Here is a 19,111-nt window from a genome sequence, read left to right as displayed (position 1 = left end):
TAGCCCTCCCAGATGAGAGAAAACAAACTTGCCCGCACTCCTCTGATCCTGCTTTGCGCCATCAGCCATTGTCATTCCAACCCTGGCTCTTCAAAAGGGAAAGAAATTGGAGGGATGAGCCCAGCCCCATTCAAAATACCCCTTTCTTCACCCCATTCTCCTCATACTCCCCCTCTTTCCCTGCATACCAAGGCTTCCCAGGGGGAGCCAGATGGTTTTGCAGGCAGGCAAAACTGAGAAGATTTGAAACTTACTGCCAAGAAGAAGCCAGCAGATATGTCCCAGGAATATGTATAAAAGGACAAACAGAATTATGAAAAATGGCATTTCCACCCTGCTGCTTTGCAAAAAATACACATGCAATTATGGAAGCAATGTCTATTTTCTTAGATTAAGGAATTATTGTAAATTTTCTTAGATGTGGTAATGGTGTTGTAGTTACGTAAGAAAAGTTCCTTATTTTGGGAGATGCCCGTTAGGACATAAGAGTGACGTGCCATTGATGTACTATCAGTGAGTGGAGGGCATGATATGGGTGTACGAGTGTCCAAACACAAATATAGGTACATATCTACATACATATCGATAGATAAATATATACAGGTATGTGAATATATAGATTAGACAGACTGGGTAGATAGTTACATAAACATATAGATACATTAATAGATAACAACTAAATACATACATAGTTATACGTATAAATAGATCATACAGAGAGATACATAGATTGGAAGATAGGAGGATAAAAAACAGCTAGATAGATGATAGATAGATAGATTTAGAGCAAACTATATCATTGTTAAAAGTAGAGGTTGGAGGGGTGCCTGGGTGGTTCAGTCGGTTAAGCCTCTGACTTTGGCTCAGGTCATGATCTCACGGTTCATGGGCCTGAGCTCCGCATCAGGCTCTGTGCTGACAGCTCAAAGCCTGGAGCCTGCTTCAGACTCTGTGTCTCTCCCTCTCTCTGCCCCTCCCATGCTCATACTCTGTCTCTCTGTCTCTCAATAATAAATAAACATTAAAATTTTTTTTTAAAGTAGGGGTGGTAGTATGAATGTTCATGGGAAAATACAAGCAGGAAGTACTGATAATTTTTAAAAAATGTTTTTATTCCTGTCACCTAGAGGCCATTTAAGGCCAGTGAGAGTAGTGGGTGGGCATGGCTTTCCCAGCCCCTCCAAACAGGTACCACATAGAAGGGACAGCGAGACAGGTCCACAGATGAGGAGGAAGAGTCACAGGAAGGAGAAAGAACCAGTAATCTGCTTGGGCAGGATGACATTAGATCCTCCACACCCCTATCTCCTTTCTACTCTGGCCTTCCTCCCTCATTCCAGGCCTTGCAGGGGTGGGGAGCTGGACAAGAGCAAGGTCGCAGGGGCACCAAGACTGGCCATGGAGGCAGTGGAAGGAAGGGTAAGGATGGCAAAGCAGTACTGAATCCAGGGAGCTCAGTTGCAGGAGGTAGGTGACCTGCAGGGACAAAGAGAGGATGAGTCTGGGTTTGTTGGTGTCACCCTACCCCCCAAAGTCACTGGTAGGGAGAGAGACAGACATCAGTTCTCGACCCTGGATATATACACTCACATCCCAATTCCATCCCCCTTTTCCTGCTACGTCTGTCAGTGGAACTATAGACTCAGGGCATCCTAATGTCCAAACTTGTAGGCCATGCAAGGAATGAAGAAAGCTGTATTAAGTTTCCTTTGATGACCCCAACTGGAGATCCATGCCCTCTTGTGGGTCAAGGAGTAAGCCTTTCCCATACCCCGCAGGGGTAAGGCCTGGCCTGTGGATTCTTACCCCAGCAGGGCTTGAGAGATGCTTGGGGTGGGTTGTCACTCAGACACCTGTCTGGTGCTGTTTCCCAGCACAGCTGATAGCAGGAGGGACCCAAAGACTCCAGGGCAGGCAGGACTGCTGAGGGCACACTCCCAGGGAGCTGCTATGAAAAAAAAGCAAGAGGGGACCCTAGCTGTCAGTGATGCCTCCTATTTAACAGAACTGGGGTCCCAAAGCTGCCCCCCTGCCTCCGACTGTCTCCTGCACAACTCTAGAGAGCACCATTCACATAGTAGACTATAAGCATGGTGCTTTCTGAAGTGTGCATTGTAGGAACCAGGAGCAGTCGGGAATTGGGAGAAGCAGTGACCCCGCCCCCATGTCTTCCCAGTTCATGAACTCCCATCTTTTGCTGGATACCTGTGCAGAGATGATCCTAGGGGAGGCTTTGGGCACAGTTGGTACATGGGAAGCACCTAGAAGGTGAGAATAGATCCATTCAGAAGGAGGAATAGGTTTGGGGAGCAGGGAGTAGTGGTGAGTAGCAGGGAGGTTCTAAGAAAGATGGCAACTTCTAGCAGGGATGAGAAGAGATGGATGCTATAACCCTAAACTGCCTTCCTCCTCAAGGCGGGGCCTTGGGAGACTGAGGAAGGATTGAATGTCATGGATTGTAAACTGGGAGCAGTGCAGACCTAAAGAGCAGAGACTCTGAATACCAAGCATCTAATACAGGGTCTGGCACATGGAAGATGCCTAATAAATGTTTGGTGGATGGATGGATGCATGCATGCATGCATGCATGCATGCATGGAAGGATGGGTGGGTAGATGAGGGGACAAAAGGATGAATGTGCAGGGAAATCACCTGGAATCTGCATTTCCCACTTGAGCTTCTCTTGTCGGCGCCATTTGGCTCTTCGGTTGGAAAACCAGACCTGAGGGAGAGCAGAGCAGTGTAGCTGGCTGTGCTCTTCACTACCTGGCACCTACTGCTCTCATCACGTTTCTGGTCTGGACCCAGAGCACAGACCCTTCCTCACACCTGATGTCCTCCCTCCAAGCTCTGGCCTTTGTTCTCTGTCTCCTTCCTCACTTCAAAGGCTTGGAGTGGGGAAGAGAAGACAGCAATGAGCAGAAAAGGAACAAGGAGGGTCTTGTGTCTGAATTTGTTCTACAAATCTGTTTTCAGCTTTTAATCCCCATCTCCCCCTCACCAGAACCCAAAGGCACCTTGGCACAAAGTCTTTGTCCTTGTGTTTTGTGCATCTTGTATGGCAGAGTTCACTCACCCTAACTGTGTCCTCAGGTAGAGAGGTGGCAGCAGCCAGCTTTCCACGGGCCACTGAATCAGGATACTGCCCACGCTGGAACTCTGCAGAGATTGAGGCTCAAATAGTAGGGTCACAGGGAGAGGAGCAAGGACTGGGTCTCCCCCTCAGGCCCCACTCCCACCTGCTATGACCCTAAACTACCCTCCTCCCTAAGGCAGGGCTACCCACAGCCTTCACTTCTCAGCCTTTGCCCACAGGCCGTGACATATGTCACACCAAGCACCCTTTCACCTGCTGTCTACCCCAGCCCTGGCACCTTTCTCCAGCGCCTCAGCTTGGCCCCGGGAGAAGATGGTCCGATTCCGGTGGCCAGTACCTGGATGGGGACCACGGGAAACCTCACAGCCACTATGGGGGGGGTGAGGAACTGGAGTCAAAACATCTGTAAAGGGGGACAATGGCTTTGTGGTGGTTTGTGATGGTGATTCCTCTCATCAGATGGGGTTCCCAAGGCCCTGGGGCTATGGATAAGGGACAACATGGATATAAGAGCAGAGCCATGCTCATAGGGCATTCACAGTTTCTTGGAGGTTACTAAAGGGGCACTTAGTGGGAGGCATTCCCAATGCCATGGCAGAGTGCATGCTTAGTGTTTGGGGAAACAGCAGCAAGGCTGGTCCGGGTTTGCATGATCCCACGAACGTGAAGGGCGCTCTGAGAGGCTGTGCATGAGGCATAGAGAGGGTGTGGGAGGTCGGGCCCCGCTGCTTCCTCAGCAGATCCTCTGAACCTAGGGGCCAGAGGACCTGAGTTCTGTTCCAAGACCTGTCAACAACTAGCTGGTAACCTTGGGTAAGCCAATCTCTTCTCTAAGCTTCAGTTCTCTTCTGCAAGGAGAGAGCAATGCTCCTTGCCAGGTCCTCCTTATTGTCTTGTCATGAATGAGGGTGATCCAAAAAAGAACAACTGTAAGATGCTTACGTTTGCTCTGACCATCCCTGTAAAATGCTTACATCTTCAGCTCCAAGACCCACCTGGCGACCTGAGCTGGGCCCAGGGCAGTCGGTGGTCCTCCTGTAGCTCCCGCAGGACTCGGTTGATGGAGGAGACCTGGGGGTGTCGGGGTGTTGAATGGGGACATGGTATACAGACCTGGGGTTGTAACCTGAGGATATTTCCTCAGTAGCCTTTCTCTCCTCTGTCCGGGCCCACACATCTTCCCAGGGCAGCCTCTTCTCTTCCCACACTTTCTTCTTCTCTCCTGTCTCACCACTCCCACTTTTCAGAAGGGGGCCCAGCAATTCTGCCCCGCCAGCCTGAAATGACCTCATTGCCAAGTAAGAAAGGATCTTCTCCAGACAGCCTGCATGGAGGGGAGGGTACTTACACTTGGAGTCTTGTCCTGGGTGCAAAGCCCTTCTGCACAGAGCTGGCGTTGGATCTCCCAGGCAAAGAGGGAAGGGCACTCACCCTTCAGCTGGGCAATTCGAGCTACCACAGGGGGTGTGGCTAGACGGGGCTTGCTTCCCCCAATCCCCTTGGGCTCCAAGACACCTGTGCGGTAGTAACGCGCTAGGATCTTGCTCACACAGCCATTAGATACCTGGGTCAGGTGAGAAGCAGGGTCAGGTAAGGCATGATGGGCAGAGGGTGAGTGTCCCTGGGGAAGCAGGAGGCTCCAAGGCAAAGTGAGACTTACTGGACCAGGCTGCACAGTTAAGAATTCAACCTCACCTTTGGGAGCGTGAAACTCCCCATCCCAGGCCCCAAGAGGGTCTTCTAGGAAGCCCCTAACAGCCCTCAGAGTCTGCAACAGCCTCAGACTTGCCTTAAGAGGGTGCTTTGTTCTGCTTCTGGTTCCCATCACCAGGTAAAGCATACTACCTTAAGGCTCCGTGAGATGTCACAGGGCCGCATCCCGCTGACTGCCAGTCGCACAATCTGCTGCCGGGTGTCCAGGGGCAGGGGCCGGCCATTCACAAAAAGCCCCCCCAGCTGATTCACACTGCTGATCCCTGAGCATGAGAAGGAGGCATTGACACATCTCCCCCTCCCCAGCTCACCTGTGGCAAGGAGGACTCTCTTAAAGGGGCAGGGGGAAGGGGGGAAGAGTTCCTCAGGCTTCTTCAGTCTGGTTTCCCACCACAGAGGAAGTTCTTTCCCCAGGGGACAGCTCCCCTTCTGTTCCCAGGGTCCCCTGGTTCCCACTTTCTTTAGGAGGTGGCTATAGGTGAGTCTTTGCTTTGGGGCCATTTGTGCTGAACCTTGTGATCTAAGGGAAGCAGACCAGAGCAGGGAGGGAGTGACTGATCTGAGGTCCCCCAGAACACTGGCCAAGGGCAGGAAACCATGCGGATGGAAGCAAGGCCCTGAGATATTCCTTCCCTCCTTGCACCAACCTGTTCTTCCCACTTCTCCCAGGTGTCTTACCATCTTGTGGCATGTTCCAGGCTGACACTCCTCACAGAAAGGCAGGCACTGGGAAGGAAGACTGGGGAGAGGGGGTCCTCCTGGGAGCTCCTTCTTTGGCCTTGGAGCTCCGTCTACAATGATTGAGGTTATTTGGGTGAAGTCTCTTGCTCCGAATGGTCTTGGGTTGGAGTGTTTTGTGATAGAGGGCCAGGTTTCTAAAATTTGCCAGAAGGTTGGCTGAGAAAATCCACATTCTCTTTACTTATTCCCTTCTATGATGAACTACAACATCACAGGGTCAACAGAGGACTGGATCTTTCTGGATGGCCTGATAAGGGCCTGGAGGGTGAGAGGATTCTCATTTCTCACGCATTCATTATAAAAGCTCAGGAAGGTGGAAAAGGATTACGCTTCCAAATGCTCAGGCTTTCCCTTTTGCAAATGGACACCTGTTGTCTCTAATCCTTCAAAAGCCTTCTCAGCACTTGAGCCTCCTAAGTTCAGTCTCAATAGGGTCAAAACCCAAAACTTAGAATATTCTGCCCAGCCAGAAGAGGGCATCAGTGACCAAAGATCCCAGTTGCCCTGGTCTGAGGCTAGAGACCAGGTTCAAGACTCTGCCTTCACTATCAGGAAGCTATTAAGATTAGTTTCTCCAAACCACCAACCAGAAAGCTTTCCACAGAAAACTTCAGAGGCGGGTCTTGCTCCTGATTTTTTTTTTTTTTTTTTGTACTCTCCAGGAAGCTCTAGGGAAACACAGAGGCTCAGTTCCACCTTGCCTTCCCCCACCCCCACCCAGGGAATTGAGGTTCTGGTCCCACACACTGGAAGTATTGATGAACAAACATGAATTCCTGGCTTCTCTCAGAAGACGCATCTCTTGGCATCTTCTAACCTGCTGGGGTTGTTGGTTCTTATTAACTCTGGAGAGTTCTAGATCTCGCAGTGAAGCGGCTTCACTCTCAGAGACCAATTCCCTGGGATCAGACATTCGTTCCTTGAACTAATAGAAAGCGTGTTGAAGGGAGAGAGGGAGGAGCTGGAGAGAGCTTCGAGGTGACCAACACAATTGCGAGCAGAAGAGAGTCTCTGAGCAGCAAGGACGCTTGGTCTCTCTTGCTTTCACCAGCAAGTAACAGGAGTTGAAACCACCTCCTTTCATCCCCAGAACCATGGCAGGACTAGAGGTCACCCCAGGAAATAGCTTAGGCACAGAACTTTCCTGTAATAACTATGCCATCTTAGCTTAGTTAATTAATCTGTAATTATTTGCTGAATAAAGTATTAACTATCAGCACATTGCTGGTTGTTCAGGATAAAGAGAGTGAAAAGAAAAAGAACAAGGGTTTGCCCTCCAGGAGATTACAGTGCAGCCAGGAAGAGGAGAAACGCACAGGGGAAACAAGGAACTCACTCTCTATGGCACGTAGAGCCGCTTTTCAACTCAGTGGCTGAACTGGCTTCACCCTATTTCCAGAAAGTCAATAAAGAAGGCAGAGATCTTTCCAAAACTAAAGCTGAGGTACAGATTGTCATTCCCACAAATCAGGGGCCACCCAGAGAATAAAGATCAAGGAAGGGTTAGAAGTCAATCTCTCACCAGAAGACAAAATTTCCAATTCCTAATTGTGGGGCTCTTTTCTGCCCCCAACCCTGCTTTGTGTATGCATGATTGCCAGCTAAGCAATGGAGACAGGAGAGTCAAGTTGGGAATGTAAAGGGCTCTGCCAGGGCAGTGGGATATGGGAGCTCAGGATATCAGCCAAGCCTTTGAAATGACTGTATCCCCTCTAAGTGACCAGAGCCCAGAGGAGGAGTGGGGTCTCAGGTTCCATATCCAAACTTAAATCATCTTCAAATGTAAAATGCACAAACAGAAACCCCAATCCCAGTAGCCACCCACTCCTTCCTGGCACTCATAATAACTTGTTTGATAAAAGAACTGGTGCTCTCAAGTTGGGAAAGCAGGGTAGGGAGTTGGATAGGCAGGAAGGTGCTAGGCTGCAAAGACAGAGGAGGAGAGAAGTTGGCTTGGCCACACAAAGACATGGGGACAGCATGGGAGGCAGAGCAGACAATGAGCCTGTAGGTGAGCTACCTGTGTGGAGGCAATGAGGTGGGAGCTTCAGTGGGAGGGTCTCAGTGTCCTATGCTGGGTTCCTGAGACCCCTGCAGGTGCCAGAGGTGATGGTGGTCTGGTCCTAGCAACAGGCTCCACTGTGCTCCTGCTTCAGTCCTGCCAGGGGGTCCAAAGCTACAGAGAGCTTCTGCTCAGGAGCAGAGGGCAGCCTTCTGGGAGCAGCCAGTGATGTCACAGGCCATGAGCAGAGGAGAGAGGAGGAGGGAGGTGTGCATGGGGCTGACAGACACTGGCCCTGAGGCAGAGCAAACCACAGCCAATGACCCATTCTGTCCTTCCATGGGAAGTCCTCAGAGCCCACCTAGTGTCCACCTGCCACCATAAAGCAGGTACAGAGCCATCTCTCCTGCAGGCTCCCTGGACCCAGAGTGCACTCACTCAGGGGCCAGTACTCCTGAAGGGGGTGGAGAATATGGAAATGGGGGAATTACAGACTGTCTCCTCAAGGCTTGGAGACACAGAAGCCCAAGGGTGACTTCCAGAACCCCAGAGGGCTTCCCAGCCAGAATGCACATGCCAGGGGTTTGGGGTCAACTCCTGGGTCTTGTGTGTATTACTATCAAAGATAAATGGGTATATAGATGGATACTGAATACTGGACAAGTTGGCCCCTAACTCTCTGAGAGAATGATGGTACCTGAAAAAAAGCATGTGTCACAGAGCACCAGCTCTCTCCACAGAGCATCTTCACCAGTGCCCCAGTTGGCTCCTAGACTGAAGTGACACCAAGAGTGAATTTTTGCCTAGAAATAGGAGGACCTTCGACTCAAGAACCCTGGCAACAGTGGTGGTGGTACTGAGCCTCTAAGGGTAGTTAGGATGAAGGTGGGGTGTTTATGAGGAGGTATGCAGCCTGGTTTTTATTCTTCCATCTCTGGATGTTATCAGGCTCCATCCTTCTAGGGATTTGGTGCTTTAAAACTCTATGTTATGAATGACACTCCTGTTCCTACAGAAGACACCAAAGGTTGTCTGGATCATTTTGAGGGGTGGGGGGGGGGGAACCAGTAGCTGGCTAGGTGGCTTTTGTGGAGTGGGATGCTGGAAGTGAAACACAGCTCTAGTGATGGAAGCTTCATGGCCACCATAGTCTTGGGCAGATCCTTCATGAAGGATTCAACATGGAAAGTCCTTTCGGTCCATTCCATACCTTGGATTCTGTGAAGCCCTCTCAGAAGTCAGGCTGAAGTAAGCAGGATGTAGGGCAATAAGACTAGACCCAAAGGGTGGAAGAATGGGTTTCGTTGGCCAATGCTCTGGTTTTGGGGAGGAATGGGGTGGGTTGTTGTACATTCAGCTTGATCCTAGGGTTGGGAACATTCGTTCTTAAGACAGGGCCAAATGTATCACAGAAATGGGTTTTTCTTACCCCCATATGTACCCCCCTCCTCTTCCAGCCTCCTTCAGCATCCTCAGGCTGGCTAGAGCCCTGGGCTGTGAGGGTAGACTGCAGCGTGTGGCTTCAGCACTGTGGGCAGGACAGCACATAGGCGAGTGCCTGTGGAGCCCATTCAATTCCTGGGCAGCTGGGACTGGTGCTCACTCTACTTAGCCATGCCAGGGTGAGAGAGGGTCCCATGGAAGTCCTGTGGTAGACCTGCTCTTAGTCCTCCTTTTCTGCCCATCCCTTCCCCCCCACATCTGCCTCTGATCTGGGGGCACAAGTCTCCAGGTCCTGACCCGCTATTCTCATAGACAGCTGCATAAGGGTGGAGATAGGGGAATCAGGGGGAGAAGGGACAAGCCCTGGCAGATGGTGGTGGCAGCGATTTCCCCCATAAACTACCCTCTCCCCCCTCCTTTACAACGCGCTCTTGGGTCTGAACAAACAGAGGCTTTCGACCCAGAGATGATAGGGGGAGGGAAAAAAGAGGAAGGGCCCTGGCAGGGGGGCCTAGCCAGCCCAAAGGCTCAGCCACTCAGCCCTCTGCCCAGCGCACCAGACTGTTTGAGGAGCAAATATCTGCCCTCACTGTCTGACTCTCTCAACCTCCCCCACCAGGTTTGGGGCTAATTGTCCCTCATTAGCTAGGCCCAGGCTGCCACCAGCCCCCGCCATCTGCTAGAAATTATACATTAACTCAGAGGTCTTGCCACCCGCCAGCCAAGCTGCGCGCCCCTCTCCAGGTCACCCGTGGCCATTCCGCCCGTCCCTCACCCTGATGCAGAGCTCTAACTTCTGGCTCCTTCTGCCCTCAGGAGCTACTAGGATGAAGCCCAGTGGCTGTGGGAAAAGATCTGTCCTCAGGAGAGGTGGCTGGAATTCCCCTGCCCTCCTCACGGGGCCAGAAGACAAGACAGGCTCGTGCGTAAAGCTGGAGAGAGCAGGGCGCAGCCGGTGCCGAGCCCGGCGGCTGCTTCGGCTTTGGTCTGACGCCTCACCGGGGGTTTCTGGCACTCACTGGGGGAGGGGACACCAGTTCCAGGCTGTTTACACCCCTCCCTGTGACATCTGTTAGTAGGCTGTGGGGTTCTGTCTCGTATTTTCCCTCTTTCCAGCAAGTACCATCTCATGCCAGCCTTCAGCTTTCCAGAGCGCACTGCTAACCGCCACCTCTCCAAAATCGCTCTCTGGCAGCACTTGCCTCTTAAGTCAGTAGTTTCCTTACTACAAAAACATGGGGAATCTTCAAGTGCCCTGGATATTTCTAAGCTTGACACCGAATTTGCAACCCCTCCTCACCCTCAAAATTTTATGTAGTTATTCTGCTCTCCCCACCCAGAGTCTGCTCTAACATCTGCAAATCCCTGCGCTTTTCGCTGTTTTTAACTGCTGGCTATCTAGCTCTCTCTCGCCCAATGAGCCTGGGAGGCAGTGAAGTGCGTGTCCTCCCAACTGCGGCTTTGAACTGGGGCACAGAAAATGCTCCCCTTTCCCTTCCTTTTTACCATGAGCCTCTAGCTTCTGAGCTCAACCCTTCCCCATGTTTTCTCTAAGGACTGGGCTTTGCTGGGTAGAGTGGTGAGTCTGCAGTCCCCTGGAGAGAGTTGGGGAGTTCAAACGTTAGGATCAAGCGCCTAAGAAGGCCATGTAAGGAGACCCAGGGGGACGTGAAGGGAAGGCTAGGAAGAGCCCAGCCCACAGATGCTAGGACCAGCACCGTGCGCCCAAGACTACAGCTGACGGGGGACCTGGGGACCTGGGCTGTCTGACAACGCTCGGCGCGCAGCCTGTGGGCAGCGTGTGCTTGCGTCCGCATGCACACCAGTCCTGCTAGTGGAGGGAAGGCTCTACGTCCAGGCCGCGGTTTTCACACGCACCCTGTAACCTGAAATTCTGTCTGTTCCCTGAGGCCGCCAGCTCTGTGCTCCCCAAAGCTTCCCTCCCCCTCCCCACCCAGGTTGCAAGGTGTAGAGCATCTGGGAAGGCAGAATAGCAGTCCATTTTTTAAATACACTTGAATAAACTTTGTTTTTTAGATCAGCCTTAGGTTTACAGAGAACTTTTAAAGATAATACAGAGTCCTCATATACCTTACACCCAAGTTCCCTAATTATTAATATCTTATATTAATATTGTATGTTTGTTGTTAATTAGTAAAGCAATATTGATATGTTATTATAAACTAAAACCTAGTCTGCATTCAAATTTCCTCAGGTTTTCCCTGTTCCAGGAACCCATCCGGGACTGCACTTTACATTTAGCAGCCATGTATCCTTGGCCTTCTCTTGGCTGTGACAGTTTCTCAGTTTCTTTTCTTGTTTTTGGTAACTCTGAAAATTTTAGGGAGTCAGGTATTTTGTAGAACGTCCTTCAGCTGGGATTTGTCTCATTTATTTTTTTAAGAGAGTGTGCATGTGGGTACATGCAAGATGGGAAAAGGAGGAGAGAGGCAAAGGGGCAGAGAGAAAGAGAGAGAGAGAGAGAGAGAGAGAGATTCCCAAGCAGCCTCCTTGCTCAGCACAGAGCCCCTTTCGGTTTGAGGTTTGATCCCAGGGCTCTGAGATCATGACCTGAGCTGAATGGAACCACCCAGGAACCCCTAATGCTTTCCAATGGTTAGACTGGGTTCATGAGTATTAAAGAAGATCAAAAAGGGTAAGTGCATTCTCATCACATCATGTTAAGGGTACATGCTGTCAAATGACTGATCTCTGTTGATGTTGACCTTGATCACCTGGCTGAGGTCATGTTTGTCAGGTGTCTCCACTGAAGTTACTCTTGTGCCTCCTTTCCCTGCAGTGCTTTTCTAAAGAAAGTCCTTACACTTGAGGGGGGTTATGTTTTCAATTCATGGGTGGAGTATCTACATAAATCATTTGGATTTCTTCTGCCCAGGAGATTTCTCTCTTCCCTCTCATGTATATCAATTTCTTTATATCAATATGGATTTGTGGGTAATTATTTTTTCTTTGCATTATAATCCAGTATACTACTTTATTTTGTTGCTCAAATTGTTCCAACTTTGGCTGTTAGGAGCTTTTTCAGTTTGACCCTGTATCCCTTTGGCATAACCCATTATAGTGGAGTTTGTTTTTATCTCAAGCACGTGTGTGTGTGTTTCCTTACTTTTTGGCACTGCAAGATGACCCAGGCTTATCTTGTATATTTCCTGCCCCAGGGTTAGAATCAGCCATTTCTCCAAGGACTTGGTCCCTTTTGTTGAAGAACAGTGTGAGAAATAAAGATCTGGTGCTAGATACGTTTGCTGCTACTGGGGTTTCTTGAGGTTCTCTCAGGTTACAGAGCAGAGAAATAGATGTGTGTGGACTAAGCAGTGTCTATAGACATGTCTATAAATAGGTCTATATGTAACCATTTGAATCTATATTAAACTACATGTGTTTAACTAAACATGATATCTCCAACTCTGATCTGTTATTACATGGGTCCTCCCTCCTAGTTTCTGTGAACTATGTATATTTATCTACAACTTATTTTCTGTTCGTCTTACAGACTCCACTCATTTCCAAAGATACTTAAATCAGCACCTTTCCCCCCACTCCTTTCACTGAAGTTGTTTCATACGTTTGTAATACAGTTAGATTATTTTGTCACATTCTGGGTTTCATCTTAGGAGCCACTGGCTTCTATATCATTTTTTAAAAGTTTGCATGGATTAAGTTTCACTCTTTGTGCTCTAAAGTCCTATAGTATTTGATAAATGCACAATGTTATGTTTCCACAAGTACAGTTGTTGAACAGAGTAGTTTCACCACCCTGAGAAATCCTCCATGCTCCATCTCTTTGTCCCTCCTCCCTGCCCCCAACTCCCTGGCAACCACTGATCTTTTTACTATCTCTATAGTTTTGCCTTTTCTAGAATGCCGTATAACGGAGCCATGCAGAATACAGCCTTTTCAGACTGGCTTCTTTCACTCAGTAATACGCATTTAAGTTTCTTCCATGTCTTTTGACCGCTTGATAGCTTGTTTCTTTTTTAGCGCTGAGTAATATCTCGTTGCCTGTATATACCATAGTTTCTTTATCCATTCACCTACTGAAGGACATCTTGGTTGCTTTCAGGATTTGGCAATTATGACTTAAGCTGCTACAATATCCACATGCAAGTTTTTGTGCAGACCTAAGTTTTCAGCTCCTTTGGGTAAATAACAAGGTGCACAATTGCTGGACCATGTAGTAAGAATAGTTTTGTAAGAAACTGCCAAACTGCCTTCTAAATTGGCTGTACTATTTTGCATTCCCACCAACAGTACTGGAGTCCAGCTCCTGCAGGTCCAGGGTTCCCCCGAAGGATGACGGTGCAGGCCAAAGAGAAAGTGGGAGAGCCTTGCGTTTCGTTCTGATCCCCAGACAAGCACCCCTGCCCATCTGGCAGGCGTCTCCATCTTGTCTGGTTCTCAAGGTTTATTTATGGCAAAAGGTACAAGGACAGTAAATGATTTCCCATAGATAAGTTTTATAATTTTAGCCACAGGCACTCATGGTGTCATAGGTATTTTTACAAAACCTCAGGTCTAGCCTCAAGGAAGCCTTCTTTAACCAAGAGGCAAACAGCATTCTTTAGTAAAGTTCAGTTTTTTATGAGTAAGGGTCATTAGGCAGTTTATAACTCTAAGAGAAAGTTCCCAGAAAAACAAGTTCTCAGGAGATATGCTTGCTCTCATAGTCCCAAAGATGATTGATACATTTTGTCGCAGTAGTGACTGTCACAAAGGCATTCAGTCCCAGCAGGTATTCAGTTATCCATATTGCTTAGGGGAAAATTATGTGCTGCATTCTTTTCCCTGACCAGGTGCAGTCACGTCTCAGGGACAGGGCAAGGGGACAGGCAGCTCATGACATTAATCAGCAAAGTATTTTGAGGTTTGGTGCTCAACCAGAAATGAAAGTTTCAAGAGGATAGATTTTGGGAGCTGTCTGAGGGCAAGAGACCGTGCAAACTTGCCATACCCTCACCAGGAATTTTCACTCTACTGATGAGTTCGAATAGCTCCCAACACAACAATGAATGAGTTTTTGTTGCTCTGCACCCTTTGTAGCATTTGGTATTGTTAGTGTTCCAGATTTTGGCAATTCTGTAAGTGTGTAGTGGTATCTCATTGTTGTTTTAATTTGCATTTCCCTGATGACCTGTGATGTGCATTATCTTGTCATATATGCTTATTTGCCGTCTATGTATATTTTTGGGTGAGGGGTCTTTTAAGGTCTTTGGCCCATTTTTTCATCAGATTGTTTGTTTCTTATTGTTGAGTTTTAAGTGTTCTTTGTATATTTTGGAAAATGATCCTTGATCAGATGTGTCTTTTGCAAATATTTTCTAACAGTTTGTGGCTTATCTTCAGTTTTTTTGGACATTGTCAAAAATTATAATTTTGTTTACAATAAAATTAAAAATTTTATTTTTAATTGTGATAAAATACAGATTATCAATTATTTCCTTCATGGATTATATTTTAGATGTTGTCTATAAAAAGATGTCACCATGCTTATAGACTTCATTTTTTTAGAGCAGTTTTAAGTTCACAGCAAAATTAAAAGGAAGGCACAGAAATTTCCCACAGACCTCCCCCATTTCAATACCCCCCATTTGTTACAACTGATGAATCTAAGCTGTAGATGTTGTAGATATTCTTTATAGGGTTGAAGTAGTTTCCCTGTAATCCTAGTTTACTGAGAGTTTTTATCATGAATGGATTTTGTTCAATGTTTTTTTCTTTTCTTAAATTTTAATTTTTATTTATTTTTGAGAGTGAGACAGAGAGAGACAGAGTGTTTCAAGGGAGAGGCAGGCACAGAATCTGAAGCAGGCTCCAGGCTCTGAGCTGTCAGCATAGAGCCTGACACTTGGCTCGAACCCACGAGCTGTGAGATCATGACCTGAGCGGAAATCAGACACTTACCTGACTGAGCCACCCCAGGCGCTCCAGTTCAATGCTTTTTTACATCAGTTGATATAACTTTTTTTATTCTTTATTTTTTTATTCTATGGATGTGGTAGATTATATTGATTAATCTTTTTTTTAATGTTTTTTAATTTATTTTTAAGAGAGAGAGAGATAGTGCAAGCAGGGGAGGGTCAGAGAGAGAGGGAAACACAGAATCAGAAGACAGGCTCCAGGCTCTGAGGTGTCAGCACAGAGCCCAACACAGGCTCGAACCCATAAACCGTGAGATCATGACCTGAGCCACAGTTGGATGCTTAACCGACTGAGCCACCCAGGCACCCCTATATATTGATTAATCTTTAAATGTTGAATCAGTTTTGCATACCTGGAATCAATCCAGTTGGTCATGGTGATCATTCTTTTTATACATTGTTGGATTCGATTTGCTAATATTTTGTTGAGAAGTTTTTCATCTATGTTGATGTGACTTCAGTTTTCCTATCTTGTAATGTCTTTGTCTCCTTGGGTATGAGGGTAATTAGTGTTGGTCTCATACGAGTTAGGAAGTGGTTCCTCAGATAGCCAACTTTGAGAGTCAAGGCGGAGTCTGTCAGGCAGATGTAACTCAGGCTGAGACAGACACAGAGCTCATCTCCTGTAAGTCCATCCAGACAGTTTGATTCAGGAATTAACAGCGAGACCTTTAAATCCATCAAACCTCAACTCCTGTCCTATCCCTGCTATGTCATCTGCATGATCTTTGGCCAACTCACTGTTAATTTAATGAATGATTATTGAACACCTACTATGTGCCAGGCACTGGAATGGTGGTAGTGAATAGTCAGAGAAAGACATGAAACATCTGATTTCACTCATATATGGAATTTAAGAAACAAAAATTTAAGAAATAAAATAAACTAGCAAGGGAGGAAAAATAAGAGAAAGAGAGAGAGAGAGAGAAACAAGCCAAGAAACAGACTACAGAGAACAGACTCTTGGTTACCAGAGAGAAAGGAGGTTGGGGGATGAGATAGATGATGGGCGATTAAGAAACACACTTGTCAGGGCGCCTGGGTGGTTCAGTCGATTAAGCTTCTGATTCTTGATTTTGGCTCAGGTCATGATCTCATGGTTCATGATTAATTTGAGCTCCCTGCTTGGGATTCTCTCTCTGCCTCTCCCCTCCCCCCCTCCCCCCCCACACTCTCTCTCAAAATAAATAAATACACTTAAAAAAAAAAAGAAGTGCACTTGTGATGAACACTGGGTGATGTATGGAATAATTGAATAGCTATATTGTGCTTCTGAAACTAATAAAACACTGTATGTTAACTATACTAGAATTGAAATTTTAAATTAAAAATATAATGGTGCTTGAGTGGCTCAGTAGGTTAATCATCTGACTCTTGATGTCGGCTCAGGACTTGATCTCACATGCAGTGGGATTGATCCCTGCGTTGGGCTCTGTGCTGACCGTGCTGAGCCTGCTTGGGATTCTCTTTCTTCCCCTCTCTCTGCCCATCCTTCAATTGCATGCTCTCACTCTCACTCTCTCAAAATAGATAAATAAACTTAAAAAAAAATTTTTTTTAAAGTCAAATCCTAGCCCTCTTGGAACTTGCTTTTTTTTTGGCTTACATCTTTAAAATGTCTGTGCTTTCATTTTCCACGCCTTTAAAAATGGGACTGTGGAAAAGATCTGAGGAAGAAATCTAGAGGAGGAGGTGAAAGAGAAATGGCCAGTTTTCAGGTCTTGTTGTGTTGAAGCCGGACCTGGTCACATTTTTGGAACGAAAGCAGGTGGTATGGGATGTGAAGAGAAAGGAGACTGTAGCCTCATACCCAGAAGTATCTTCAAATGCTAACGAGAGGCTTCCTCCAAAAATATTCATAAAAAGTTCTTTTCAAAATGTGTCAGTGCATAGATATAAACATTGTGCCCTTGAGAATGGACCCTTAGTGATGGACTGGAACAAGGATGGGGAGAGTGAAGGGGATCAAAGACATCTAGGGACTCCTTTTCCAGAGAACGATTATGAATGTATTAAAAATGGGGAGGTCTTTGATCGATGCGCCAACCTTCATACACCTAGGAACATACATTTGGGAGAGAATCCTTCTAAATATAATGAATGTGGGAATATACTTAACCAGTCACTTCATGTTTGTGATGAAAAGAGGATTCATGTGGGAAATAACCCATACTCATGCAATGAACCTGGGAACATGCTTAGTCTTTCATCAAGACTACATATAAACAAGACAATCCATACTGCAAAAAGGTTACATTTGTAAGGAGTGTGGCAAAGCCTTCAACTGCCACTCAGCACCAATTCAACATCAGCGAGTGCACACTGGGGAGAACCCTTACAAATGTGAAGACTGTGGTGAATCTTTTAATTGTGGCTCATCAGTAAATGGACATGGACTAATTCGTACTGGAGAGAAACCATACACACATAAAAATTGTGGGATGGTCATTACACAACACTCTCCTCTTACTGAACATCACCAAATCCATACTGGAGAGAATTCTCACCAATGTAATGAATGTAGCAAGGCCTTTACCAACAATTCAGACCTTATAAAAACTCATAGAATCCATACTGGAGAAAAACCTTACCAATGTCAAGAATGTGGCAAAACCTTTAACCGGCCTTCAGTCCTTTTTCAACATCAACGAATATGTACTGGAAAGAAAGCTTACCAATGTAACAAATGTGGCAAGTCCTTTACTTCACCTTCTGTCCTTAAGAAACATCACAGAACCCATACTGGAGAGAGGCCGTACCAATGTAAGGAATGTGGCAAGGCCTTTAAACGTCGCTCAACCCTTAATCAACATCATGGAATCCATACAGGAGAGAAACCTTACCAATGTGAAGAATGTGGCAATACCTTTACCCATTCCTCAGTCCTTACCAAACATCACAGAATCCATACTGGAGAGAAACCTTACCAATGTCAAGAATGTGCCAAGGCCTTGACCAGTTCCTCAGACCTTACCAAACATCAAAGAATCCGTACTGGAGAGAAAGCTTACCAATGTCAAGAATGTGGCAAGGCCTTTACCCAATCCTCACAGCTTACTAAACATCACCAAATCCATACTGGAGAGAAAGGTTACCAATGTTAAGAATCTGGCAAGACCTTTAACCGGCCCTCAACCTTTATTCACCATCACCGAATCCATACAGGAGAGAAACTTACCAATGTAACAAATGTGGCAATTCCTTTACTCCCCCCCGCAGGTTTACCATATATCACTGAATCCATACTGGAGAGAAATCTCACCAATGAAAAGAATGTGGCAAAGCCTTTATCCAACATTCACACCGTATTCAACATCACAGAATTCATACTGGATTGAAACTCTACAAATGGTTAGAATATGGCCAGATCTTTAAGTGACCTTTACTCCTTCCTTGACAAAAGAATTCATACTGATGGAAACCTTCCTCATGTATAGAATGCAATAAGGTTTTTAATCACTCCTCAACCTTTACTCATTGTTACAGAATTCATATTGGAGCAAATCTTCCAAATTTAAGGAATGTGAGAAAAGTTTTGTGGACTGCTCACCCCTCGCTTCACATTGTGCTGGGAGCCATCTCTTAAGTAAGGCAGGTTTGCACGGCCACACACTGTCAGAAGGTGATCGGCCTCTACACCCACGGAACCCCCACTCAATTTCTGCTTGAGCACAGTCCCCCAAGGTGCCTGACTGACTGATATCTGGAGTGACCTGCCTTTTTATGCTAAAAATACGTGAATTGTACCTTCTGAGGAAACTTGTTATAGGAGTTTCTTCTTTTGTGATTATAGGAGCAAATGTTACATTTCCTGAGAAAACCTGTTTTTCTTCCCCTCCAGAAAACAGGCTCTTGACCCTGCTCACAAAGGAACTAAGTCTTCCCTTTGCTATGCTAAAAAAAAAAAAAAAAAAAAAACATTGCCTTGTATTTGAATACTAAACATCCCTTCCTTTCTTATGGGATAAGCATCTAGTCACCTATTGATAAAGGTTATGCATGAGTCTTCCACCAATCTATGTTCTGGGAAATTGTTACATACCAAAGAATGTGTTATCACAAATTATTGTCCAAGGCAATTGCTGCTTCTGTTTTGTACCCCACACATTTTTTTCAATGAATAAAGATGACTTTCAGGTCAGTGCAGAGATGCCTGCCTGGTGAGCAGAAAGAAAA

At 46.6% G+C, this 19,111-nt stretch overlaps 1 protein-coding gene across 1 annotated transcript; it reads right to left on the bottom strand.

Annotated features, from left to right (window-relative positions):
• Positions 1–1,331: 1,331 nt before the first annotated feature.
• Positions 1,332–5,600, bottom strand: PAX4 (paired box 4). Its single transcript, XM_029918115.1, is given in 12 exon segments — positions 1,332–1,403; positions 1,405–1,461; positions 1,463–1,476; positions 1,807–1,948; positions 2,206–2,261; positions 2,653–2,722; positions 3,077–3,159; positions 3,375–3,500; positions 4,093–4,168; positions 4,446–4,661; positions 4,943–5,073; positions 5,489–5,600. Coding segments are annotated over 12 exon segments (1,056 nt in total). The 5' UTR covers positions 5,502–5,600.
• Positions 5,601–19,111: the final 13,511 nt, after the last annotated feature.

This window comes from Suricata suricatta, chromosome 2 (genome assembly GCF_006229205.1).
Source record: "Suricata suricatta isolate VVHF042 chromosome 2, meerkat_22Aug2017_6uvM2_HiC, whole genome shotgun sequence".
Classification (NCBI taxonomy): Eukaryota; Metazoa; Chordata; class Mammalia; order Carnivora; family Herpestidae; genus Suricata; species Suricata suricatta.
Note: the sequence above shows the minus strand (reverse complement) of the source record. Positions and strands in the feature narration are given on the sequence as shown.